The sequence below is a fragment of the Schistocerca serialis genome, chromosome 1 (genome assembly GCF_023864345.2).
Source record: "Schistocerca serialis cubense isolate TAMUIC-IGC-003099 chromosome 1, iqSchSeri2.2, whole genome shotgun sequence".
NCBI classification, from domain to species: Eukaryota; Metazoa; Arthropoda; class Insecta; order Orthoptera; family Acrididae; genus Schistocerca; species Schistocerca serialis.
Window position 1 is genome coordinate 360,854,751 of NC_064638.1, and position 27,897 is coordinate 360,882,647.

The following is a 27,897-nucleotide window of genomic DNA, read 5'->3' on the forward strand; positions in this document are numbered from 1 at the left end:
ACACACACACACACACACACACACACACACACACACACACACAAATATGCATGAGCATGTCATACTTACAAATGTAAATCCACCTGATGATGGAGGCTTAAACCTTTGAAACACTTCATGGAGATAAACAAACAGTGACTGGTAACAGTAAACTTGTTGTTTCATTTGATGTCAATAACAGTCATGGTAAAACCTAACCTAAAATGTTCACATGTGAATTCAGGAAACAAATTACCACATCATACTCGACTTTACTGCAGGGCTGTATCATTTTGTTATGGCTCCTCTGGCAGCATCTTATGGTAACTTTGCATGAGGATTTCATTGTGTACCAGAACTGGAGACATGTTCGTGTAGACATACAAAAAAATTAATTACAAAGCTTTATTTTTTAAGTGATAATTAAAACTTTGACTCCATAACCCCCCCCCCCCCCCCCCCAATATTGTGTTTGGTTTGCGTAAACAAAAATGAACACAGTTAAATTAACATGAAAGCTGCTGCTGCCTCAGTATCTGCAAGTTACACATCCTTGCCTATTTCTTATTTTTGTGTAACTGCACTGCTATTTATCAAAGACTAAAAGTTAAGTATATGCTGCAACAATAGATTATTGTTGTGTGTCATAGTGTTAGCTCTTAACTAGGCAAGAAAAATTAGTAAGTTTAACACACCAGTATAACAGAGGTAAGATACATATAACACAATGGGTGTCAACCGTCAAATAGAAGAAAGTACATGGGAAAAGTTGCCATCTTTGTATAAACAGATAGTGTTATATATGATAGCAGGACTTTGAAGTCTGTGAGATGCTTCATAAATGAGATTTTAGTGTTATGAAATGTCACATTATGTCAGGATATGGTGCTCCAGGATGTAAGAGGACTTGGAAAGTGATGGAGCTGCACAATGTCTTTTAATTATAGCGTAGTGTCCACGGCATGCACAGGTCAAATGTCAGTGAATTAAAGGAAGACTATGAAACTGGTGATTTGATGTACATGCTTAACATTATAAAAGGCGTTAATGGTGAAGACACAGCCATTTGCACTGACTTTCAATATGCCCATCCTTCCAGTGTGTATCGAAGCAGGCTTTATTTTCATAAAAGTTCAACTCCATGTTTTTCACAATGTTTTCATATTTTGCATGTACCCCATTGTCGTGTAATATGCTAAAACTGTAGCTAAGCAACCCATGAAAAGGACTGTAGTAGGTACTTATTTGGAGGTGGAAAATGACTCAGAAAAATTAAAGTGATGAGGTGTACACCACACCATGAGGAAGAAAGGCTGCATAAGTGCCTGTTACTGCGTACCATTTTGACACTATTACTGTGAAGAAATTATGCAAAACATTAATATGTTGACACTAAGACAAGTGAACACTGTAATAATGAAATATTGGAACTGCAAATATACTTGTAAAAGCACATCAACTGCAAAGTAGGTTACTCATGTAAGTAGCCAACAGTGACTACAGTTATCAGTAGTAAACACCCAATCATTTCTTCCCAAAAATCAGGTAAAGACATTTCTATTTGTGCTTTTGCAACTATTAAATGATGACGTGTGGGCGTTTTTTCATTTTAGGGTTGATCTCACACCCATGCAAACTCCAAATTTTTTGTCAGGTATTCAAAGTTAATATAAGTTTGTATGGAATAGTATGATTTATAAATAATTTTCACTGGAACAATGATAATAACTTGACAAAAGTTTCTTCATCTGTTATTTGTATAGAAGTAGCCATAGTGGCAAAAAGCAATCTAGATAGGCAGGCTCTGAAGATAAATAAATGTTTGTGATACCTTTCAACATAATCATAGTTCAAACATGAGATTATTCATATAAATCAGTAATTGTGTGTGGTTGTATAAATTTCGGAACTCAAAATCACTCTTAATACTGTAGAAAGAAAAGAAAAGCAATATTTCAGATTTAAAGACATCTAATGCAACTGAAGTGAAAGAAATAAAGTCTGAATGGCTCCCAAAGTGAAACTAAGTCAGATATGAGATCTCTGAAATTTGCACGAAATCTGGAAACCTATCTATATCCTATGTGTGCTTTGCACCATAAGCACTCATACTGAGCTCAGGTTCTGCCGAATATTCTTTATCCCTTTCATGAAGCACTTAAAATTTTTTTGAAGTTATTAGAAGTATTTGGCTGGATTACTGCATTGATGATCAGGAAACTACTGACCTTGATACAGTTTGTGCTCACCCTAATACAGCCAAGTGCTGCTCTGTCCACCATCGGTGGCCAAGAGCTACTAATTAAATGTGTGGTACATACTTCAACATCTAACTATGTGGACCAGTTTACTATATTTATATGTCATTTGGAGTGAACTAAGAAGCTGATTTGTATGCCTCATCACGGTCATTGATATCTCAGTTGTTATTCAAAATATCCTTAGTTGAAGTTCAAACAATGGAAAATCCAGGTTGACATGTAACAATATTATGGAAAGAATAGTTGCTGCTCATCATATAGTGAAGATCCTGAGTTACAGATAGGCACAAAAAAAAGACTGTTTCGGCCAACAGGGCCTTTGTCAAACACACACACACACACACACACACACACACACACACACACACTCTCTCTCTCTCTCTCTCTCTCTCTCTCTCTCTCTCTCTCTCTCTAACGCAACTTGCACGCACATAACCACAGTCTCTTGCAGCTGAAAAGAGAGAGAGAGAGAGAGAGAGAGAGAGAGAGAGAGAGAGAGAGAGAGAGAGTGTGTGTGTGTGTGTGTGTGTGTGTGTGTGTGTGTGTGTGTGTGTGTGTGTGTGTGTGTGTCATCTATTTTTGACAAAGGCCTTGTTGGTTGAAAGCTTATTTTATGACTGTCTTTTTTGCATGTCAGCATCTCCGCTATATGGTGAGTAGCAAGTATGCTTTTCATAATATTATCTTCGTTAAAGTTCATGCTTCAACAATTTGAAACTACTTGTAAATGGATAAACAAAATTAGGCATAAAATTAGTAACTATATTGAATATTGTATTTGAGTTTTGATGCCTTTTTTACCAGAGTGTTGTGGCTGCATCTAGAAATATTCTACAATCCCTTATGTATTGTTTATTAGGCTTATTAGTGTGTGCACAGAAGAGTTTAACCACTCATTCTCCTCACCATCTATATGTGAATGAAATGGGAAGCAGCTCTAGTGATAAAATGGCCAGTACCTCCTGCCAAGCACTTCACAGTGGTTTTCAAAGTATAGATGGAGAAGTAGAAGGATGAGATTTTTAAACTGTTAGGTTGTTAGTAGCAGTTCAAGTAAAATTGTTTTTTAATTTAAAATTTCATACTAGAGTTCTTAGATGCTTTTTTGTTCTGTGACCCAAAAATGTGTGTATAAAGCCCTGTGTAATTAAAGTACACTGCTGCCGTATGAGGAGTAAGATGATAGATAAGGGTCAGATGAATTTGCTGGATTTGTTCAGCACATGGAAGTTTTTGATTGATTTTTTTTTTTTTACTTTCACAAGACTGCTCTTGACAATGAAGGCACACTATGAGAGGTGAATAATAAGCCACCAATGACTTTTGGTCTCATGACTTGAGCAACTACAATATGAAGAGCAAGTGTGAACTTTGTGATCTTTTGACTAAGAAAATACAGATCTATCTTTATACTCACAGATGTCCCATTGATCTGCATCAATGTCCACTCTTAATTCATTGCTGGTGCTACTATTAGTCAGAGTGAAACTGATTGTATCCAGGACATGCAATGTTTGCCTGAAAACCTCGAGCTATAGATCTTATTTCAGAAGATAGTGAACAAATAGTGTGTCTTACAGAGACTTAAAACTTCTTATTATGTATACACTAAAATCATTCTTTGTTCCAAAATTCCCCACACTTTAATCTCCATTTATTGTGTATTTATCATTAATAAAAATGCTGATTTACCTTTTAATTGAGATGCTTGCTTTGGTTTTAAGTGAAAAATGCCATAAGCCTGTGCAATGATGATACTGGTTGTGTAAAAGTGGCTAAGCTTTATGCTGATGTTGTTTTACTTATTTATAGGTTCTGTATCTAGTATATTCTGAATCATATAAATCATACAATTCTTAACATGCTCTACAGGTCACTTTGTTCACTTGTATGTAAATGGACATATCAAGTACAGGCTGATGGAGTGGGAAGTTGGAGTAGCCAGTATTTCACTGAAATTGGACTGGATGATCTAATAACTGATAACTGGAGAAAAATTGGGTCAGAAGTAAAACCACCTGGTGCTCCTAGTGGAAATGGACTGTCGCGCAGAGCAGCTGCTGATCTGGGTCTACTGCCAGGCACTGCAGTTGGTACATCCATGATTGATGCTCACGCTGGAGGTCTAGGCATGATTGGTTGTTCAGCTGATGGTGTTTCTCAAGACTTTCACACCAGGTTAGGTATGTGACGCAAAATATTTCTTCTGAGGGAATTGAACAGAGTCTACTGCCTCCTGAAATACTTTTAAATCATATCCACAGTTTACAGAACATTAATTACTTACAAATGTTTTCTTAAATTCAAGCTAATCACTAGATTAGTTTCCATAAGAACAACTCAACATTTTTATTTTTTAAGCTCACTAGGTTTACAGATGGCAGAGCACTTGCCTGTGGAGGGCAAAGGTCCTGATTTTGAATCTTGGTCTGGCACACAGTTTCAACCTGCCAGGAAGTTTCATGAAAGCTGTAACTTTCATCTTTCAGTGTGATGAATTTTCTATTTTTCTTGTGTTAAGAAAGACTAGTATTTATTGTCATATTTGTGTGACTTCACCTCTGTCTCTGCCTATTGCTGTTTTTCACTTACAGTGTAGCTTTTCCTATATGGTCATGTTCCATATTACTAACAGCCATAAATTCAATTTATGAAGTTCATTCAAATTTAAGTTGGACTTCAGTGCCATGAAAATGAAAATGAGAATAGCATGAAGTAGTGTGGTGTTGAGGGGAGATACATAGAGATTCACCTCCATTTAAACTTATACAAAAGGATGTGAAATAATCACTTCTTGACATCTTGATGTGGTTAGGCTAAACTAGTAGGATTGTTCACATAATTTTGTAGGCATATCATAATGTGTCAGCAAGGTGGATGCTACGTAAGTGATGTAGACATAAATATTTGTTTAGGCATCTGTTAGTGGCATTTGAAACAGTTTGTGGAAGAAGGAGAGAAATTTTTATGACAGATTGTAACCTCTCTCTAGACATAACTCTATTACTATAAGCCAAAGAAAAAAGAATTAAATTCAGAGTAGATAGGGAGAATTCCAGTTAAGGTTCATCCAGCAACATAGACCAATGTGACTCAATGGTTATAACTCTGGATTTTCTAAAATTTATTAAAGCAGCTGCCATGATGATTCCTATTATAACAACAGTCAATTTCCTTCCCCATCGTAGTCCACCCAGAGCTTGTGTTCTGTCTTTAATAACCACATCACTGACTGCACATTAAGCTGTGATCTTCAATCCATACCTTTTTATTCCACCAACAGGGAAATTTGTATAAACTCTATTTTGGGACTGAAAAAAAAAAATTGTTTCTCATTGATTTTCTCTTTATGAGTGAAGAATGAGATATAAAGCACACCTCTGCAAATCTGTCTACAGTTGGGAAGAATGCCAAAAAATCATTTCCAAAATTCTGTTCTATCATGGCAATGGACTGCCATGTGCAGCAGATTTAACCAGTGATATATTCTATGAGTGTACCAAGGTCTGTGCGTGGGGGGGATTTGGGGTGGCAGTGCACAGTTTGTGTGACTGTTTCATGTGGATAATGAAACAGGTGAGAGATTACATGACAAATGTCTCTGGTGCAGCAGTCAGTATCCATTGCATGTTCTGGCATTATTAAAAATGATTTGAATTGATACATGTGTCTGTCTGATGAGGACAAAATGTGAGTTCAGTTAGGAATTAGCAAACATTTTCTTCAGACAAGTGGGGGGAGGGGTTTGGGGGGGGCGGCAGCATGTGCCCCTTACTGAGTATGTTCCTTATGAATTCTCTGGACACCTATTGAACATTCTTCTTACAACTGTGAATTAATCCCATGTGACTTGCACATGTGTGGGCAACAGAAAAAGGAAAGTGAGAACAAACATTCAGCAGTAACAAGGCAGGTGGATAGTATTGGCAGTTGGAATGGTTTCCTTGGATGAAGGGACCAAGTAGCAGCACTGTCACATCATAACCACAGTTGAGTTCAAATCTGAAAGTAGGTTTATCAGTGATGTATCATGTTTAGTACTGAAAGCTTATTTATTATGAATATCAGCACACAGCCAGATTAGAGCTGAACTGCTTGATAGAGAATGCTGTTATTTATACAAACATTGAATAGTCCAGGATATATGAACTTTACAAAAATAAGAAATTTCAAGAACCTTCCAGTAATTATGAATACAAAATAACAAATAATTGCTGGTGGTTGGAACTGAAGACCTGCAGTATGCGAACAAGTGGTGCTAACTGTTACTTCACACTGCATGCAGCACAGCTTGTAGCATTGCTTCATTTCCTGGAGAAACTGTGACCTACTGTTTTAGAAGTTCACATTGCATCTGACTACAGAACCATGGATCTAGATCTTGTCAAGTATCCTCTGTATGACAGTGCTGTCAGATCCTCACTTTTGGTGGTGTTGTCACATCCTCTTCGCTGTGATGGGCATCAGAGGTCAGCTACTCCCACCAAAGCTTCATGACCCTCGAGTGGGTCTTCAGTTTCCTTGAACAAGAATTCCCTATCATCTGTCTGCACCTCTTGACTGTAGTAGGACTTCACACAGAGGACAGAGGACATGGATGATGTCTCTGTGCTTTTGTGTTCTTGATGAAGGGTCATAATCCTCAACTTCACATTTGATGTCTGACAATAGTAACATTTTCAATAGTCTCAATTTTCACATAGGTATAAAAATTCATACCAGATGCCCTGAGCTATATCTCACTGGTTAGTGCTTGTGGTTATAGTGCTCTCAATCTTTTTCCTGGGCATCCAGGGTCTGTATACAAGCCAGCTTTCTTCCTCCTTTGGTACTGGTGATGAGATGTTTTACATAGTAATCCTGAGTATCTTCCTATTGAAATGGGAACAATTTACCCATTGTTATTTCAGCCTCGTGACCTTGGATCAGAAAGAATAGTGTGAAGTCTTTAGTGTGTGTCTCACTGTGTAGTATGCAAATGTCACAACAGACAGTATTGTATTGAATTTCTTTTCAACATCAACGTATATTGAGAGATTATCTTATTGAAGCATTCTGCGAGGCCATTCATCCGTGGTTGGTAGGCAGCTGTCATGCTGTGTGTGATGTCACAATGGGAAATCACCTCTGATACTAGTCTCAATTAGGGAAATGTGTCTTATATTCAAATTTTTATGTTTTTTATGTTATACTTTCAGACATGTTCCACACCCATGAGAATAATCTTGTTTTTGGGTCTATGGAATGAAGATTGAATGTAATCCAATCAAAGTGGAAAAGTTTCACATGATCAGAGATCATGATACAGGGTGCACCATGTTTCAAAATGAAAAGTTGAGGATGGAATGTAACAGTACTATGAAAAGGATAATTACTACTAACCATATAGCGGAGATGCTGAGTTGCAGATAGGTACAGCAAAAAGACTGTCGGAAGGTGAGCTCTCAGCTAACAAGGCCTTTGTCGAAAACATATAAACAAAAATGCATGCACATGTGCACGCTCACACACACACACACACACACACACACACACACACACACACACACACACACACACACACACACACACGACCACAGTCTCTGGTAGCTGAAGCGATACTGTGAGCAGCAGCACATTATGAGAGAGAGAGGCAACCAGGTGGTGGGGGTTAGGAGGAGGATGGGGTGGGGAGGGGGAGGGATAGCAAGGCAGGGGTGGGGAATGGTAAAGTGCTGGTTGTGGAGTGAGCAAGGATGAGGTGTGGGAGAGGGTAGGGCAGCTAGGTGCAGTTGGGAGGTTAGACAGAGGACGGTCGAAGGGGGGGGGGGGGGTAGTGGAAGAGGAGAAGGAGAGAAGTAAAAAGGCTGGGTGCACTGCATTGATGAAGTAGAGGGCTGTGTAGTGCTGGAATAGGAACAGGGAAGGGTCTAGATGGGTAAGATCAATGACAAAAGAAAATTGAGGCCAGGAGGGTTATGGGAAAGTACGTTATATTACAGGGAGAGTTCCCATCTGCACAGTTCAGAAAATCTGGTGTTGGTGGGAAGGATCCACATGGCACAGGCTGTGAAGCAGTCATTGAAATGAAGAATGTCATGTTGGGCGGCATTCTCAGCAGCAGGGTGTTCCAGCTGTTTCTTGGCCATCATTTGTCAGTGGCAACTCAGCATCTCTACTATATGGTGAGTAGCAACTATCCTTTTCATAATATTGTTATGTTTCAAAATGGTGTCTTCTACAAGTGCAGTGTCTGGATTTTCAGCAGTCAGCACATCTTTGATGACAGCGTAACTTGTGAGATAGTCAGTGCGGATTATTGTCCATCAGTTCTTGCTTTTTACTTTAAGATCTCGCTAAGCGGTCAATTACAATTTAGTGAAATAATGCTGCTGTAGGTAGAATTGGCACCAGATAATCAGGAGGTAATTGTGGTTAGTGGATCTGTCACTTGCATTCATTACAGTGGCTCACAGAGTGTCCTTAACATATTGGTAGAGATTTGGCCAATGATATATGTATATGATTCTGTCAAGATTATTAATGAATCCCAGGTAACCAGATGGTGGAACATCATGGAAAAGCTTCAATATAGCTGGCTGTAGATGAGCTTGGATGGTGAGCACTCATTTCTGCCCCATCAGATCATTGTTCATCTTATGGAATGTTCCATTTATTAATTGGATTTCTCTTTTGGTTGGGCTTTCCATTCATCAAGACTTCTATATCTTTCAGCAATGCTAGATCTTCCCTCTGCTCAGCAGCAATGCCTTTCAGTGCAGCAGCAACTGAGATTTCATCCATGCAGCTGTCATCCACCAAAGGATTCATTGAAAGGCAGTCAACATCCTTGGGTTAGCATCTGATTTTGTATAACACTATCATGTCACACTTCCAAAGCCTCAGTGCTCATCTCACCAGTCGACCTGACGGATCCTTCAAACTAACCAGCCTGCATAGAAAATGACAGTCTGTCATAACAGTGAACAGTTTGTCAAATAAATACAGCCAGAACTTGTTGCTGATACAAATATCTGCAAGGCACTCTTTCTCAGTTGTAGAGTGCTCTGGAAGCATAATTAGTCACATTTTCAGTACCTTCCTGAATTTGTTCTAAAATAGGACCTGTCCTATAACTGCTAGCATTTGGTGTGAACTTCTGTCTTGACATTCTCATAATACATTGCTAGGGCAAGAGATGTTAGTGTCTCCTTAACAACATGGAAAGATCTTTCTTGTGTACCATTCCAGGAGAATTTGGTATATCCATGCAATGATTCTTGCAGGGGAAGTGCCTCGGTACAGAAATCCTTTGCGGGTCACATATAGTATGAGCACATTCTGAGAAAATTTTTCACATTACAAATGTGCTGAAGAGTCACATAATCTGTTACTGCTCTTATTTTCTCTGGATGAGGATGGACTCCATTGCCATTAACTAGGTGTGTAAAGGCTTATTTTGGTCAATGAAGAGGCACATTTTAGAATTCAGGTTGAGGTCCGCAGTCTGAACATGCATCAACTTGGTTGTCAGGTGGCTTATATGTTCTTCAAGTGACTTAGAAAAAATGACACTCTCATTCATATAACTGGGACATGTTTTCCACTTAATGTATTAAAGCAGATTGTCCATCATGCACTCAAAGGTGATTGGAGCATTACTGTCAGAATCACATACCTCTGAACTCACAGAGGTTGGGTGTTATGAAGGCAGGCTTTTACTGAAGAGCCCTATCAACCTGGATTTAGCAATAGCCTGTTCACTTTTCCATAGTTGAGAAATACCTCATTCCTTTCAAACACTCTAGTGTGTTAGCAATTCACAGCAATGGGAAGACACTTCTTTTGTGAGTTTGTTCAATCATCAGTAGTCGACACACAAATGCCATGTGCCATGACCAAGAATTCCTTGAAGGTATAATGATGTCATCTTGTGTTATGTGCTCCACTTCCTCCCAAATTGTGTGTCATTCAACTAGTGACATCCTATATATGCACTGACTAACTGGTAGATGCTCTTCAGTATTGACATGGTTTTTCACCATTTGCTGCTTGGTCTAACTTTTCTCCACTCTGGATTTGAAGGCATCTGAAAACTGGGGAGGAATGGATAACACTTGTGGACATTTTCCCATGGTCAGATCGGATCGGATCAGATCAATAGTAACTTTCTCCACCGTATCATCTATATTAGAGCATAGTTCTTAATCAAGGACTCTGAGCTGCCCATCCTGGACTGGTTTGGCTATTCCTACCTCTACATATGAGTTGTGACTGACCCAAAATTGTCATTGACCACCTGTAATGCGTATGATTATTAGTGGTTTCTTTTGTGAGGCTGAGAAGCTTTTTACAATTGACAAAAGCATCACAGTTTAACTGAGCATCTAGATTGGTGACTAGAACTCATCTAATTGATGGCAGTGAGTAAAGACATCTTCAGTGATAAACAGCTGCTCAGAGTAATCTTTGTTATTTGTGATTGTTGGAATACTTTGTTAATCTGGAGCTCTGATGATCCAAACTCTTATGACTGCTTGCAATACCTGCAAGAAGCCCCATCTGAGAATAAGATCATGACTACATTCTGTTAAAACAACAAACTCGAAGGTATGTTTTCTGTCATTGGTAGTTATGCTTGCAATACATTTTCATGTTGGCTGGATGTATTTTCTGTGTGATCTTCAGCATAATCACTATCATACAACAGAACACAGTCTTCTTTACCTGGTGATGTTGAGCATTTAAAATTACAGAGAAAGAACTCCGAGTTGACTAGTGTCTGGAAAGGTTCTTAATGAGATTTCCCAACATCTTGGTAACTGTCTTCTGTGGAGGGTTTTTATCTGTGGTGGCCTCGCCTCCATGGATGATTGCCTCATGTAGTGTTCCTGAATTCAGTGGGTAGGTGGATGGCTCATACGTCTGTATGGCAATGGGGAACAGGTATGGCATGTTGTGAAGTGATCTCGTCTGGGATACAGCATTGGGCCTTGTACAAGAAGTCAAATATAATCATTTGCAGTTGAAATGTGTGAATAGGGTTCTTATGGCAGCATAATAGCTATCAACCATTTGTATTTTTTCTCTGTGATAGTGTACAACGTGTCCAGGGTGTCCACAGTGGAAAATTACCTGTGTGTTGTCCTTTGTCCAACAAATTCATTTGCAGTGCATTATACTTGGTGTTGGTGACAGTGGTACCTCCATTGGTTGGAAGCTGGGTGGTCAGTTAATGGGTGTGGTGTAAGCCTAAGTTGATAGTCCATTCTTCATGGCACTTTTGACTGGAGGTAGAGAGGGTGCTAAAGATCAGTACAGCTCTTCTTCTATATTATCTATTACCTCCAGATGCGTAGAGTTGACATTCTTGGATGCTATCTCTTGTGTTCTTGGTATGACATTTCTGGCTGTCATAAACTGCTGTATCTTTTCTCTCACTACATGGTGTATGAGAGAGGCAAAGTTGCAACTGTATTCCACAACTGCCATAGAGACCACATTCTGGAGTCAGTTGTACTTCTTTCATTCAACTTGTTTCTGTTGCATTTCCTCAATATCATGACACCACTTGATGAATTCCTTTACTGTTGTGACATCCTTTAGCAGAAGAGCTTGATACATGTCTTCTGCAACTGCTTTCATCAAGTGTGAGATTTTGCCAGCTTCTGTCATATTCCCCCTCAGGGGGCTCACTTCCTTTCATGGGTATGTGTGTGGCGAGCACGGGTCCCTGAGCTATTGCAGCCTTCCTTCTTTCCCGGGCTGCATTTCCTTTCCCTTCCCCTCCTTTCCTGTCCTTGCTCCTTCCCCTCCACCCTCTACTCTCTCTCTCTCTCTTGGTGTCATTGTTTATGTTGGCCTCGCCATCCTTGTTATGTTGGCTTTGCGATTTGATGTTGTTGAGTAATTACCTCATCCTTTTGGGATTCTCTGGTCTCCTTCCAGGGTTTGACCTCCATTACTAAATTTCTATTCCATAGTGTGAGCGATTTGGGGAAGAGCACCTTACCTAGTGTCTCTGGCGTGTGCCCTCCTAGTTCCTTCCATCTTTTCCTTCACATCATTGTCTGATGCTAGGGTCCATAGCCAGCACGGTAGCCAGCCCATGTGGTGGGGTCACTATGTACCCTTTTGGTTGAGCTCCTGAAAACACAGGGATCACACTTCTGATACTTGTAAGCCTAGGAGTGGTTGCTTGTCATCCTGGATCATTGGAACTCCCAGCAATGGCCGCTGTGCCAGATGGCCTGTGCTGTGGCTGGGTGGTGCCCGTGGGGAGAGCCCCTGATCAGAGTTGGTCGTATCAGAGCAAACACTATGTAAATAAAACGCATATGGGTCCAGAACTCTGGCCATTCTTCTATGGCCACCACTTTGAATGGAAATGATTCTTTTAGTGCTGCTTCTTCTCCCCCTTTGGCCTTCCCTTCCATGGCTACCTCCTGGGAAGAGGGTCAGGCTCGTCGGCTAGGGGCAAAACCTTTCCCCCACTATCTGGTTTGCACCTGGACTGATGGGGATACTTTCACCAATACCAAACCTTATTTTTTGTGGTACACATTGAAGACAAGTTTGGCGAAGTGGACTCTCTGAGCAAGGTGCAGTCAGGTTCGTTGTTGATCAAAACTGCTTCAGCTGCCCAGTCTGCGGCCCTTCATGCCTGTGATAAGGAACTTCGGGACAATCTAGGACGGCAGGGTGTTCACTTCATTTGGCGTGTTCAGAAGGGCCCGAAGAACAATCGCATTGATACTGGTGCCTTTATCCTGGCCTTTGAAGGGGATACCCTCCCTGAGAAGGCCAAGATTATGGTTTATCTATGTGACATGAAGCCGTACATCCCACCACCTATGAGATGTTTTAAGTGCTTGCGTTTTGGACACATGTCTTCCCACTGTTTGCAGACCCCTCTCTGTGGTGACTGTGGATGTCCACTCCATGAGGGGAGTTCCTGTGTCCCCCCTCCTATGTGTGTTAATTGTCATGGCAATCATTCTCCACGTTCACCGGATTGCCCGGCTTATAAGAAGGAAAAGAAGATACAGGAGTATAAGTCCCTTGATCATCTAACCTACAGTTAGGCTCGTAAGAATTATGCACATCTTCATCCTGTGTCAGTGACGTCTAGTTATGCTTTAGTTACATCTTCACCCCTTCCTTACCCCAGTTCCGAACCCCTCTCCTCCCCCCTCCCCTGCAGTTCCCTCGCCCTTCTGTCTGGGCGTTGCTCCCCCTCCCTAGCTGGAGAAGTGGCATCTGCCGGTCAAGAGTGCCCCTCCCCGGCCCCCCCCCCCCCCCTCCCGCTTCCTGGTGCCTTCCAGGCCCATGGTCTGCTGCCACAAGAACCACGGCCTGTGGGCTCCCAGGTCGCCCGCTCTCTTTCTTTTCCAGATCTTTCTGCTGCTGACTCCCTTTTGCAGCACAGCTCTCCTCGATCTCAAACAGAAAAGAAGAAGAAACAGAGGTCCCGTCCCCACCTTTGCAACCTGACTCTGACCTGCTGTTCATGGATGTCACCCCTCCTTGTCGGTGATGGATGGTGACCTGGCGGCATGACTGACTTTAGCCTGTTAACCCCCCATTTGAATCATCATTCTGTGGTTATCCAATGGAATTGTAATGGATATTAACATCACCTTCCGGAGTTGAAATCCCTTATTTCGTTTTACTCTGAAGCTTGTGTGGTTCTACAGGAATCTCATTTTACTGATGATCACATATCAACCCTCTGTGAATTTCGTGCTTACTGTCGAAATCGGGTCGGCCGTCTGCGGGCCTCTGGTAGCATTTGTATGTTGGTCCATACAGACATTGCTACACAGTTTGCAATCCTTATCTCCCTCCTGACAGGACTCTTACACCTGCAGCCTTAACTGCCCTTCTTCAACAGCTTCCTCCTTCCTTCCTCCTTCTCAGGGATTTAATGCTCATCATCCCTTGTGGGGCAGTGCATTTCCATCTAGTCGGGATCTTCTCATAGATCAGTTTCTTGCAGACCACGACTTGTGCCGTCTTAATGATGGCTCCCTTACCCATTTCAGCGCCAGTCATGGTACCTTTTCTGCCATTGATCTTTCTCTTTCTTCTCCCTCCCTCCTCCCTTCATTACACTGGTTGCCACACGATGACCTTTGTTGATTCTGTCACTCCCTTCCCACTCCCCGATGGACAGGTTACCTTGTTGGTCTTTCCAATGTGCCAGTTGGCCTCTATATACTGCACAGGTTGTTTTTTCTCCCTCTTTGTTGGGTTGTATTGATGACGTCGTACATGACATGTCTGATGCAATTGTTCGCACTGCTAGCCTTGCAATCCCATTCTCATTTGGGCCATTTCATGGCCGGCAAGTCCTGTGGTGGAGTACGGCCATTGCCATTGCCATCCATGATTGCCGTCAAGCTTTGCAACACCTTAAGAGGCACCCATTCACTGCCAATCTTATTACCTTTACATGCCTTCATGCCAAAGCCCTCTACTTAATCAAATGAAACAAACAGGTGTGTTGGGAATGCTTTGTTTCTTCCCTCGGGTTTCAGTTCTCTCCTTTAAAACCGTGGGTGGTCCACTTTTGTCATCATACCGGTCCACCCTGATCCAGAGCTCTACCTCAATGCGCAACGATTACCTGTTGTCCCACGGTTTCATTTCCTGTGTCTTCTTTCCAACAACAAGCTCACTTGGCTGCCTCATATCAGACTTCTGAAGATAGGATGTTTCCGTAAACTCAATGTCCTTTGCTTCCTTGCCCACACCTCTTGGGATGCGGATCGTTCCACTCTTCTCCTCTTTTATCGGGCTTTAGTGCTGTCTCGCTTCGACTATGGTTGTCAAGTTTATGATTTGGCTGCTCCTTCTGCACTGCGCCTCCTGGATCCGGTCCACCATCATGGTATCCGTTTGGCCAGTGGTGCCTTCCCTACTAGCTCTGTTGATAGCCTCCTGGTTGAAGCTAGGATCCCCCCTCCCATTCTGTTCGTCGGTCCCAGCTTCTGGTTTCTTATGCAATCAGTATCCATTCCTCTCCCATTCATCCTTCCTATTCTATCCTGTTCCCAGACCAAGGATGCCATCCACCTGATTCCTGCCCTTGGGTGGGTTTACTGGTTGGGCTCCACCTTGCGTCTCTTCGCTGTGATTTTTAGCTTCCTTCTTTGTCCTGTCTTCCACTTTTCCTCCTCAACTGCCCCCCCCCCCCCCTCCAGTTAGTTCCTCGGTCCTGGATTTGGGTGGATCTCCACCGAGGTCCAAAAGATTCCGTTTCTCTGATGGTATTCCGTTGTTTTTTCTGCTGAATTTTACGGGAGTTTTGGGATGCTGTTATTTCTTACACCAATGGCTCTAAATCTGCTCAGCATGTGGGATATGCCTTCATGTCCTTTGTTGGCATGGAAAATCATCTCCTGCCAACTGCATGTGGGGTGTTTACTGCGGAATTGATAGCAATTTCCTAGGCCCTTGCCTTTATTAAATAGTCCCAACTCAGTCACGTTTTGTTATTTATGGGCTCAATGAGTGGCCTTCAGTGCTATTGACCAGTGTTTTTCCAGTCATCCCTTGGTCTCGGCCATCCATGACCGTCTCACTGATCTTCTTCATGCTGCTTGTTCTGTTGACTTCCTTTGGGCCCCTGGCCATGTGAGTATCCCAGGTAATGAGCTTGCTGACCATTTGACTGGGGGAGCAGTCACTTACCCCCCCTTCCCTGTAACCCCTCCTGCAGTGGATTTACGGCTTCATATCAAATCCCACTTTGCTCAATCATGGGCCAGCTCTTGGGAGGCTACCTCCATGTCTAATAAACTTCATCCGATTAAGGTGACACCTGTCCTGTGGCATTCTTCCTTCCGCCTCTCTCGAAAGGACTTGACCACCCTGTGTCGTCTCCGCATCAGCCGTACCAGGCTGACCATGGCTTTCTTTTGTGTAATGAGCCACCCCCTTTTGTGGTTGTTGGGCTTTCCAGTCAGTAGCCCACATTTTGGTGGAATGCCCCCTTCTTTTGGCTCTAGGTACTAAGTATGGACTTCCCCACACTTTACCTTTAATATTGGCAGAAGATTCCCAGATGGTTCTCTGTTTCCTCCGTGAAAGTAGTTTTTATTTTCAGTTCAAGGGTTTAAAATCTCCCTCTGGAGTATGGGCAGGGTGGTGAGGGTTGGGGTGTCTCCCACTGTAAGCTGTTGTTCGGAGATTCCTGACTCCCCTCCCTGGCCAAGATCCTCTTTTCTCTCCCTTTTACTCTGTTTTTATCACTTTTTAGATTTGGTTAGTCTCCTTTTACAATATGCATTTATACATTCTAGTGGTTGAACATTTTTGAATAGCAGGTGGTCTTGCCTGTACTGCATCAGAGTTGGGATATTTCCTGCCTCTAGCATAGCCTTGGGGCTGCCCACTAGCTGACTTCCCTCCTTTCGTTTTCACCATTGACAACATGACTGCACTTTTACATTTTTTAGCCTTTTACCTTTTGTCGTCATGACTCTTCGGAGATGTCAATCCATCCGAATGGACCACCCTTGAAACAAGGGACTGATGACCTTGCTGTTTGGTCCCTTCAACCCCAGTCAACCAACCAATCATCTGTCTTATTCAGATTCATATAGTGGAATAGTTACAAAACATTCTCTATGTAGAATTGTGTTGTTCCTCCGTGATCTTTGGTCCTGTTCTTCAGTTGTTCTTCCATTAAGCAGGCTTACTGGTGACTGTTGCCAAATGTTCTCTTCAGTTTGGCCTAGAATTTATCTCAGCTGTTGAGCTTCTCTTCATTGCTCTCAAGCCACTGTGCTGGACTGTGCTGTTAAGTGAAACTACACATTTGCCAAACACATCAAATCATGCCACCTATTGTATTTGGGGACTCAGTTAAATGCTTTCAGCCATTTTGTCAGGTTCTGACTGGTGTCTCCAGAAAACACTTATCGAAGCCTGATGTGAAGCTGCCTTGTTGCTGTTTTGGAATTCATTTGTTTTTTGAATATACAAGCCTTGGGAATGATGTGCTGTTTCTGTAGGCCATGGCTTTTGCTACCTAATTGGAGCCAAAGTGATGTAGGTATCTTGAAGTTTCTGGCAACTCCATTAAACAGTGTCATGCCGTAATTGCAACCAAGTCAAAATCTGAAAGGAAGGTTATCAGTGAAGTACAACAGTGGGCACTGAAAGTGTAGTAACACGAGTCCGTTTCCGTCGCACTTCACCTAGTGTAGACCGGGAACTGTCTGCTAGGCATGCCCGATGTGAACTGGCTAGGCATGGCCCGTGCTGCTTCCACCAACAGAGGGTGTGGCCGAATTCTCTCGTGCCCTCTGGTGAGCGGAACTTTACTTGCGGCAACTACTGTCCGTCACGTGCCGTGCCGATGTGCACCTCCCATGATCTTTCTGGTGGCTACTGCAGAAAGGACATTTGTTATGACCACCATCATATAGTCAGAATAGAACTGAACTCTTGGATGGAGAGTGCTTCTAGTTAAACATAGAATATTCCAGAATATACAAACATTACAAGCTTAGGAAATTTGGAAAATCTTGCAGAAGTGAAGAAGACTAATAAATAATTGCTGGTGGCTGGGTTTGAACTGGTGACCTGCAGAATGCCTGCCAGTGATGTTAACCATTATGCCACACAGCATGAAGCACAACTTGCAGCACTATGTAGAAAAATGTGAAAGATCCTCATATATGATATTGGTAACACCAGAGAGGACAGCAAATAATAAAATTCTATTTATTGTGCATATACAGAATACATATTAAATAACTACATTTTTGGAGGTAAATTGGATGGGAAATCTGGTACACAGACATTCCATCTCAGGCAACAACAGTGCCTCTAACCCAGCAGAGCAGTGAGTTTGAACAGAGCTTATCTGACATATACAGTTGTGTCATTCCATGCTGCTGGTGTGCTATGCCAGAGTTAATCAGTCATAGCAGCTGGTGATTGGTGGTATGCCAGGCTCTTGGCAACTCATTACCATATGTTTTCAGTGGGTGAGAGACCTGGATAATATGTTGAGCAGGGCAACAGTCAAACAGCATCTGTACTGAGGTATGACAGGACAACTTGAGCAACATGTGGTCTTGTGTTATCTTGTTGAAAGGTAACATCATGGAGACTTTGAAGATAGGATACAGCCACTGACTGTGAAATATCAGAAATTTAACAGCTGTTGTCCAAATTACTGGCTATGTGAGCAAGGTGCTAGAGCCACATGATAAAGACAAATACAATCTGGCATCATTCATTCTCTTCAGAGACTCCATACACAGATTAGTGCAGTAAGTAGAATTGGGGCTCATGTGGAAATGTGATATCATGCCACATGTATTCGGCCCTGTCATTGGAATCACCAGTGTCTGCCAGACACTCTCTGTTGCTGTCTCAGTGGATAGTGCAACAATGGTCACCAGTCCATGCAGGTAGTCCATAGCTCTCCAGACATTGTTTCTCTGCCTGTTTCAGTTCATGTCTTGCTGCAGTCTGCCCCCTTCTCCGACTGAAGGTATATGACATGACTATTATCCTGTATGGTTTAGTGAGTAAATAGTGTGTCTGTCCTCTTGGGTGCTAGTTGCATGAGGCTGCTGAGATCCTGTGTGGTATTAATTATGACCCTCCAGAAATCATAAATTCCATATTCGCATGACAGTCATGGGATCCCAACAAACATGTGCAGCAATATCGTAGAATGATAAACCTCATTCTCACTTGGTCACAGTCCTGCCACTTTCAGACATTTCCTTTTCTTACACAAGGCATAACATCATTATCTCTCAAACAGCTAACATTCAAATGCAAGTTCTGAATGAGAAATCCACTGAATCATCTTTCCTTATACACAGAATGTAGATGGTGTTACTCCTACTGACTTTCTGAGGTTTCACTGAAATGCTAATCATTTGCAATACAAACATGGGGTTCAGTTCATGCTACTTTGATATTTGTTGCATGCTACTTTCATGGTGTTGCACCTTTAACTGTGAATAATCTATTAATTTTTTTCAGTAATCCTGTGCTCTGCATGATTGTGAAGATAGATATTGAAACATCTCTCCTATGTGTAAAAATTGACCATTTTCTCTTACATGTAGGTCTGATTTGTGGTACTTCAACTTGCCACATGGCTGTCAGCAAATTACCCTACTTCGTTCCTGGTGTTTGGGGCCCATATTTCAGTGCCATGGTGCCTGGACTGTGGTTGAATGAAGGGGGACAGAGTGCAACTGGAAAACTTATTGATCACATTATTGATACACACCCGGCCACAGATGCTATCAAAGAGAAAATTGGAGAGACAATGTGAGTGTCATTTTTTTACCCTTAATAATTTGATGTAAATTGCATATACTGTCTTTAGAATATGTCATTTAATCTTCAAAATAAATACAGACTAATACTCAAAAATGTTGAGGATTCGAATGACGAAAGAGTCTGTTGTTGAATGTGCTCAGCAGTAACTGGAAACAATTACTATAAACTCAGAATTTTTTCAATGATAAATGTTCCTGATATTCAGAAAAAAATGTTATTTACTTGGTCTTGAACATTTTTAACATAAAAAATATATTGTAGGACACCAGGAAAGTATTTCCTATTTGATATTATTGTCATATTCTGATACATGTCAGTGGGAAGTTCAGTTACAAGGGAGACACAATTACCTGGCCTAATTGTTGTTGTAGGTCATTCAGATAATGAAAAATTTATGTAATGAAATGTATGAAGAAAAGAGATTTTTGTAATACTAACTCTAGAAAGATAACCTACACCACCTGTATGCCGTCATATGGTTATCTTTCTAGTGTTAATCCATGGTGCTAGGTGTTTATTCAAAACAATAAAAAACAATTTAAACTTATTAAAATCAACACAAATCAATTTTTATTAAGAGACTGAAGACATATTTTTGTATATACATATATATTTTCTTAAAATTACTAAGATACTTCAACCTTAATCATGAAATACCTGACAAAAACCACACAAGACAGTCACTGGAGTTTAATTTTTTTAAATATTTGTTATCACCCACTGTTTTTTGAACCATGTGACAGCTATTTCCAAGGTCTGAGATGCTTCTGTGTGAGATGGTCTGCATCATTTTATACATTTATGTTTTCTTCTGTTTCACCTTTTTGCACTTCCTGCTGTTTGTCTGCCTGCAGTATGTTTTCTACAATTTTGTCATCTGACATGATCTAAAAACCTTTATTGTTACTGTTAAAAGTGAGCTGCTCTTTCATAACATTGGCATTTCATTTCTGGTATATTAGTATGTTTGTCATTAGCTCATTTATATCCTCCAAAACCAAATCATACATATCATTATTGAGTTTTCGAGTTTCTGTTTTAGTATTCTGTTCCAGGCATTTGATCAGAGTCTTCCATTTAATCAAAGCTCGCGCATCTCAATCCTGTAACAACACTCCTTCAAATTCATTAGCTTGAAAAATGGCAAATGGACTTCTACACTATCTTCAACAACAGATAGCAATCTACATAAAAGTTGTTGTCTATTACATCATTTTAGTGTTTAAATAACACTTCAATCTATGACAAATTAGGAGGCAAAATTTTATGGAAAACATTCTGTATCCCAACAGTTCAGCAGTTGGTGCATTGTCCAGTGAAAGTAAGACCTTTCCTTGTTCAAGCAATTTTGTTTTATTTATTTATTTATTATTGTTATTATTTTCGTTTTTACTTCATGGATAAAAGTGTTGTCATACCAATCAATGAATGTTTCAGTGTTCATCCATGAGCTTTTTTGGCTTTTGTAAATTTAAGGCACCCTGATATTTTTGAAGCATGTGCGATTTTTGATTTTACGGTGATAAGTGAAGGCATTTAATGGTTCTCGGCAGCATTTGCGCAAACTAATGTTATTACTTGCTGTTCATGCATTTTATGTCATGAACTTACTCACCAAGAAGCTAACAATTTTGATGGTAATGATTTCCAATTTGATCCAATTTCATCAGCATTGTAAATGAAGTCCATGTCATAGTCATTTTCGTCCAATTTTATTATAAAACCATCGTTAAAAGAATGTTCTGCATCAGCATCAGCTGAAATTTTTTCACCTTGCGTTTCTAATTCATTAATTCCATGATGAGATTTCAGTCTGTACAACAGTCTGTTACTTGCACCTATTTTTATTGCACTGTAGTGCCTTTTCACAGAGCAAAGGACCAGGTATCAGTTGCCCAATAGATTGTTTCTGTAAAAACAAACAACAGAAAGCGTCTTTCAAAAGTTCTCTTATCACAGAAGTACCTACACCATACTTATTAGCTACCTTATGACCAGTTCCTCCTATTTTATCTTTGAGTAATAACACCCCTGTCTTGTGCTTTGATATCCCTAAGCACAGACATGACATAGCACAGTAACATAGTGGTTGGCAACCATCTTAAACAATAATGAAACACACACATCTAAATCAAACAATAATCACATGGGCAAGACAGAGATTGCACAGGCAGGTTTAAACTGTTCAATGATCATTCAGAATTATGAAGCACATAAGCTGTATAAATTTTGTGTATACATGGTGAGGCAAAAATAGCTCACACATTTCATGGCTAAATAAATTACAGTCAAAGTATATAACAAGTTCTATTTCATTCTCATCTGAAAGTACATGAAATACCATTTTAGTTACAGTAATTACTGCTTTTTAAAAAATAATGTTCCTCAACTGCGTGCCGTTGTTGCATACAAAATGATGAAGGCACTCACTAAAGTTGTCCATCACTTGGCTGATCATTTCCTGTGGAATGGCAGCCAGTTCCTGTCAGTCTGTGTATTTGTTCTGTGTTTTCACACTGCTGCCCGAAAGTCAAAGTGCAGCAATCTGTTGGTGTGCCAGGCAGCATGGAGACTATTGTACACCAGGTGTAGAAGTATGAAACTGGAATTTCCCTATAGATGGTGCTAGCCATGAGTGTAGGGCTCATGAGACTGCGTCTGTGGCCCCATATGCTTCCTGTAATGGCTGATGATGAATGTCGATACACAGTAACCCAAGTTCCTTACGCTGGTTTATGTTTGAAACCTGTAAACATGCTGAGTTTTGTGCATATGAACTATGATTTGCAGACAGCATTTGTTTTCTGTTATCATTTGAAGAAAATATTTGTTGAAGCTTTCCCAAACATGCTCCTCGAAAAAAAACAATGTTTTGAGTGGTTCAAAAAATTAAAAAGTGGTGATTTTGACATGAGAAATGACTAGCATGGGAAACCACCGAAAAAGTCATATTGCGGGCCTTATTGGATGAAGATGATACTCAAACTCAACAGGAAATCGCAGAACAATTGAAAGAGATGCAGAAAGCCATTTCTCTTCATTTGAAAGCTATGGGAAAGGCGCAGAAAGTGGGAAAATGGGTTCTGCATGAACTGAATGAAAGACAGCAACTAAATCGAAAAACCACTTGTGAAATGCTGCTCGCCAGATACAAAAGAAAGTCATTTCTCCATTGAATAGTGACAGGTGATGAAAAATGGATATATTTTCAGCATTCTAAGCATCATAAATCATGGGTTAATCCAGGCAAGCCATCAACATCCATTGCAAGACCAAATCTCTTTGGAAAGAAGACAATGATCTGTGTTTGGTGGGATCAGAAGATTATCTATTATGAGCTGTTAAAACCTGCTGAAACCATTAACATTGATTACTACTAACAGTAAATGATTGATTTAAATTAAGGATTACATGAAAAATGACCGGAATATGTAAAAAGGCAATGTAAAGTCATATTGCTCCATGATAACGCACCATTTACACGCAGCAAAACAGGTCAGGGAAACGATTGAGGTGTTCAGTTGAGAAATACTAGGGCATGCAGCTTATTCTCTAGGATTATTATTATTATTATTATTATCATCATCATCATCATCATCATCATCATCATCATCATCTGTATGCTTCACTGGGACACACTCCCTCTGAACAATGCTTCAGTTTGTATGAAAATGTACAAAAATGGCTTTCTGACTGGTTCGCTTCAAAACAAGACTGTTTTTTTGACATGACATTCATAACCTGCTGGAGAGGTGAGAGAAATGTATAAATAGCAATGGATATTATTTTGAATAAAATATTGCTTGTCAGTTTCAAACAACAGACGTAATTATTGCAGCAAAATTCCAGTTTCATGCTTCTACACCCCGTAGACGCTCTTACTGTTGCTACATGTTCGGTGATTCTGGTGGTCTGAGGCCACCCAGATTGTATTTGTTTCAGTACAGATCCAGTATTGCAAAAGTTGAACCTTAGCAATATCATGTTTCAAACAGGTATGGCGTCTTGTCGACCAATTCGAAAGTGCACGCAGAAATCTGTCTTTTTAGCAGTCAGAGATCCATTGTCTTTTATAATTTCAACAATGGAAGTGTGGTGCTCGCCATTCCAGCTCATGTTGGTGAGTGAAATTGGCATATTACTTCCTCTCCAATGCTTGCCCCTTTTCCATTTCACTACTCCTCACATGTGTTCACCAAACAATTACATTCTGAAATTGTGTCAAGAATGCCTTCATCAGTGTGTATGCAACAACAGCACTCATGTAACTTAGGCTAAATTTACAAAGAAGTAATTACAGTAACTAAAATTGCATTTCATGTATATAAGATGAGAATGAAATAAAAGTTGTCGTAGACTTCGTTTTGATTTTATTTAGCCTTGGAATGGGTCAGTTATTTTTGCCACTCCCTGTATTTATCAGCATTTAAGCAGATACAATTATTGGACCTGCAGAGTCAGTTTTCCCTATCCCAAGGTATTTTTAAATGATATACTCTTGATCTTTGATTGCTGATAGCAATTGTATGTAATATTATTTTTTTCATATATTTTCAATTTGGAATACGAGTGCTTCTTTTCTGTGTTTCTTATTTCATTGTAATTATGTAAGTGTATAAAAGCATCATGCAGAATCATTTAACTGCATTTATTTCTTAATAATAATAATAATAATAATAATAATAATAATAATAATAATTCCCGTGGAGGCCCGGGAAAAGAATAGGCCTCCGGTATGTTCTGCCAGTTGTAAAAGGCGACGAAAAGAACAAACCACTAATAGGGCTAACCCCCCTTTTAGTGTGATTAGTTGGTTCAGGACAGAACTAAAGAAGCCTCGGACAAGCGCTGTCATGGTCGGGGACGACGCTTGAACCCTATGCCCGCCCACAATGGTAACGACACTGCTAGCCAACTGGAAAATGATTTAAATCCAAATAGAGGTGTTTTGCAGGATATGCTTCCTGCAACCACCCTAGAAGGAGAACAAAGACAGAGGATGAGATGGTCAGATGAAGTTAATCGACACCTCATGTTCTGTTATTACCAAGCAACAAACCTAGGAACCAACACAACTGGATACAGATCACAAGTATACACAACATTTATTACCAGATACCCAGAATTAAAATTTTTAACAGAACAATGATTAGCTGATCAGATCCGTGTGATAATAAAAAGTAACAGGATACCCCAGTCAGAATTAGAAAACATCAAACAACAAGTACAACAAATACTGGAACAAAATAATGTGCAATCAGAAGAAGAAGAAAATACAGTAATGGACTCAAACATCCCAGAGCAAACAAACAAAGAACAACACACACCAATTAAACAATCAGAGGAAAACGAAATCTTAAGACAGCCACCAGAACAAGCACAAATAGAACACGAAGTGACACAGATGTTAGATATAGAAGAAAAATTTCAGCTAACATATATAGAGTACAAAGACACAAATACAGACATTAGACCATTCTTGCATAGACCACCAAATAACCCACAAGTCGAAACAACAATAAAAACTATCAACACAATCATACACAACAAAATAAATGAAAACACAACTATGGAAGAGTTACAACTACTGGTTTATATAGGAGCACTCACTACACTAAATATACACACTAGGCAGAGATCAGAACCAACCAACACACAGAAGAAACCCACAAAACCAGCATGGCAACACAGGCTACAGATCAAAGTAGAAAAACTGAGAAAAGACATCGGACAGCTAACACAATTTATAAGAAATGAAATCTCAGAAAAAAAACGAAAAAGGTTAGGTAAAATCTCACAACAAGAAGCGACAGAGCAATTAGACGAAAAGAAGCAGAAATTACAAGCATTAGCCAAATGACTCAGAAGATACAAAAAAAGTGAAAATAGAAGGAAACAAAACCAAACATTCAACACAAACCAAAAGAAATTTTACCAGACAATAGATAACACACACATTAAAATAAACAATCCACCAAACATAACAGACATGGAACACTTCTGGAGCAACATATGGTCAAACCCAGTACAACATAACAGGCATGCACGGTGGATACAAGCAGAAACAGAAACAGACACATACAAGATGATACCACAAATGTTTGAAGTGATAATTTTGCAACATGAAGTCACCCAAGCAATTCATTCTACTCACAATTGGAAAGCCCCTGGAAATGATAAAATAGCAAATTTCTGGTTAAAGAAGTTCACCTCAACACATTCACATCTAACTAAATTATTTAACATATAAAAAAAGATGAGGCGACTTACCGAACGAAAGCACTGGCAGGTCGATAGACACACAAACAAACACAAACATACACACAAAATTCAAGCTTTCGCAACAAACTGTCGCCTCATCAGGAAAGAGGGAAGGAGAGGGAAAGACGAAAGGAAGTGGGTTTTAAGGGAGAGGGTAAGGAGTCATTCCAATCCCGGGAGCGGAAAGACTTACCTTAGGGGGAAAAAAGGACAGGTATACACTCGCACACACGCACATATCCATCCACACATACAGACACAAGCAGACATATTTAAAGACAAAGAGTTTGGGCAGAGATGTCAGTCGAGGCAGAAGTGTAGAGGCAAAGAAGTTGTTGAAAGACAGGTGAGGTATGAGTGGCGGCAACTTGAAATTAGCGGAGATTGAGGCCTGGCGGATGACGAGAGGAGAGGATATACTGAAGGGCAAGTTCCCATCTCCGGAGTTCGGATAGGTTGGTGTTGGTGGGAAGTATCCAGATAACCCGGACGGTGTAACACTGTGCCAAGATGTGCTGGCTGTGCACCAAGGCATGTTTAGCCACAGGGTGATCCTCATTACCAACAAACACTGTCTGCCTGTGTCCATTCATGCGAATGGACAGTTTGTTGCTGGTCATTCCCACATAGAATGCATCACAGTGTAGGCAGGTCAGTTGGTAAATCACATGGGTGCTTTCACACGTGGCTCTGCCTTTGATCGTGTACACCTTCCGGGTTACAGGACTGGACCACCTACTCCAGTCCTGTAACCCGGAAGGTGTACACGATCAAAGGCAGAGCCACGTGTGAAAGCACCCACGTGATTTACCAACTGACCTGCCTACACTGTGATGCATTCTATGTGGGAATGACCAGCAACAAACTGTCCATTTGCATGAATGGACACAGGCTGACAGTGTTTGTTGGTAATGAGGATCACCCTGTGGCTAAACATGCCTTGGTGCACAGCCAGCACATCTTGGCACAGTGTTACACCGTCCGGGTTATCTGGATACTTCCCACCAACACCAACCTATCCGAACTCCGGAGATGGGAATTTGCCCTTCAGTATATCCTCTCCTCTCGTCATCCGCCAGGCCTCAATCTCCGCTAATTTCAAGTTGCCGCCACTCATACCTCACCTGTCTTTCAACAACTTCTTTGCCTCTACACTTCTGCCTCGACTGACATCTCTGCCCAAACTCTTTGTCTTTAAATATGTCTGCTTGTGTCTGTGTGTGTGGATGGATATGTGCGTGTGTGCGAGTGTATACCTGTCCTTTTTTCCCCCTAAGGTAAGTCTTTCCGCTCCCGGGATTGGAATGACTCCTTACCCTCTCCCTTAAAACCCACTTCCTTTCGTCTTTCCCTCTCCTTCCCTCTTTCCTGATGAGGCAACAGTTTGTTGTGAAAGCTTGAATTTTGTGTGTATGTTTGTGTTTGTTTGTGTGTCTATCGACCTGCCAGCGCTTTTGTTCGGTAAGTCACCTCATCTTTTTTTATATATAATTTTTCCCACGTGGAATGTTTCCTTCTATTATATTAAATTATTTAACAGTTACATTGCAGACCCATACACATTCCCTGATACACTTACACATGGAATAACTTATCTGAAACCTAAAGATCAAGCAGACACAGCAAACTCATCTAAATATCGCCCCATAACATGCCTACCAACAATATACAAAATATTAACTTCAGTCATTACACAGAAATTAATGACACATACAACACAGAACAAAATTATAAATGAAGAACAAAAAGGCTGTTGCAAAGGAGTGCGAGGATGTAAAGAGCAACTGATAATAGATGCAGAGGTGACATATCAAGCTAAAACTAAACAAAGGTCGCTACACTATGCATACATTGATTACCAAAAAGCTTTTGATAGTATACCCCACTCATGGTTACTACAAATATTGGAAATATACAAAGTAGATCCTAAATTGATACGGTTCCTAAACATAGTAATGAAAAATTGGAAAACCACACTTAATATCCAAACAAATTCAAATAATATCACATCACAGCCAATACAGATTAAGCATGGAATATACCAAGGAGACTCATTAAGTCCTTTCTGGTTCTGCCTTGCTCTGAACCCACTATC

At 40.6% G+C, this 27,897-nt stretch overlaps 1 protein-coding gene across 2 annotated transcripts in view; it reads left to right on the top strand.

Annotated features, from left to right (window-relative positions):
• LOC126470320 (FGGY carbohydrate kinase domain-containing protein) overlaps positions 1-27,897 on the top strand; it is a 139,872-nt gene that overhangs the window by 55,413 nt on the left and 56,562 nt on the right. For both annotated transcript variants that reach the window (XM_050098101.1, XM_050098110.1), the window contains exons 5-6: positions 4,113-4,423; positions 19,322-19,529. In XM_050098101.1, the coding sequence (XP_049954058.1) occupies positions 4,113-4,423; positions 19,322-19,529 (519 nt within the window). The remainder of the gene's footprint in view (positions 1-4,112; positions 4,424-19,321; positions 19,530-27,897) is intronic.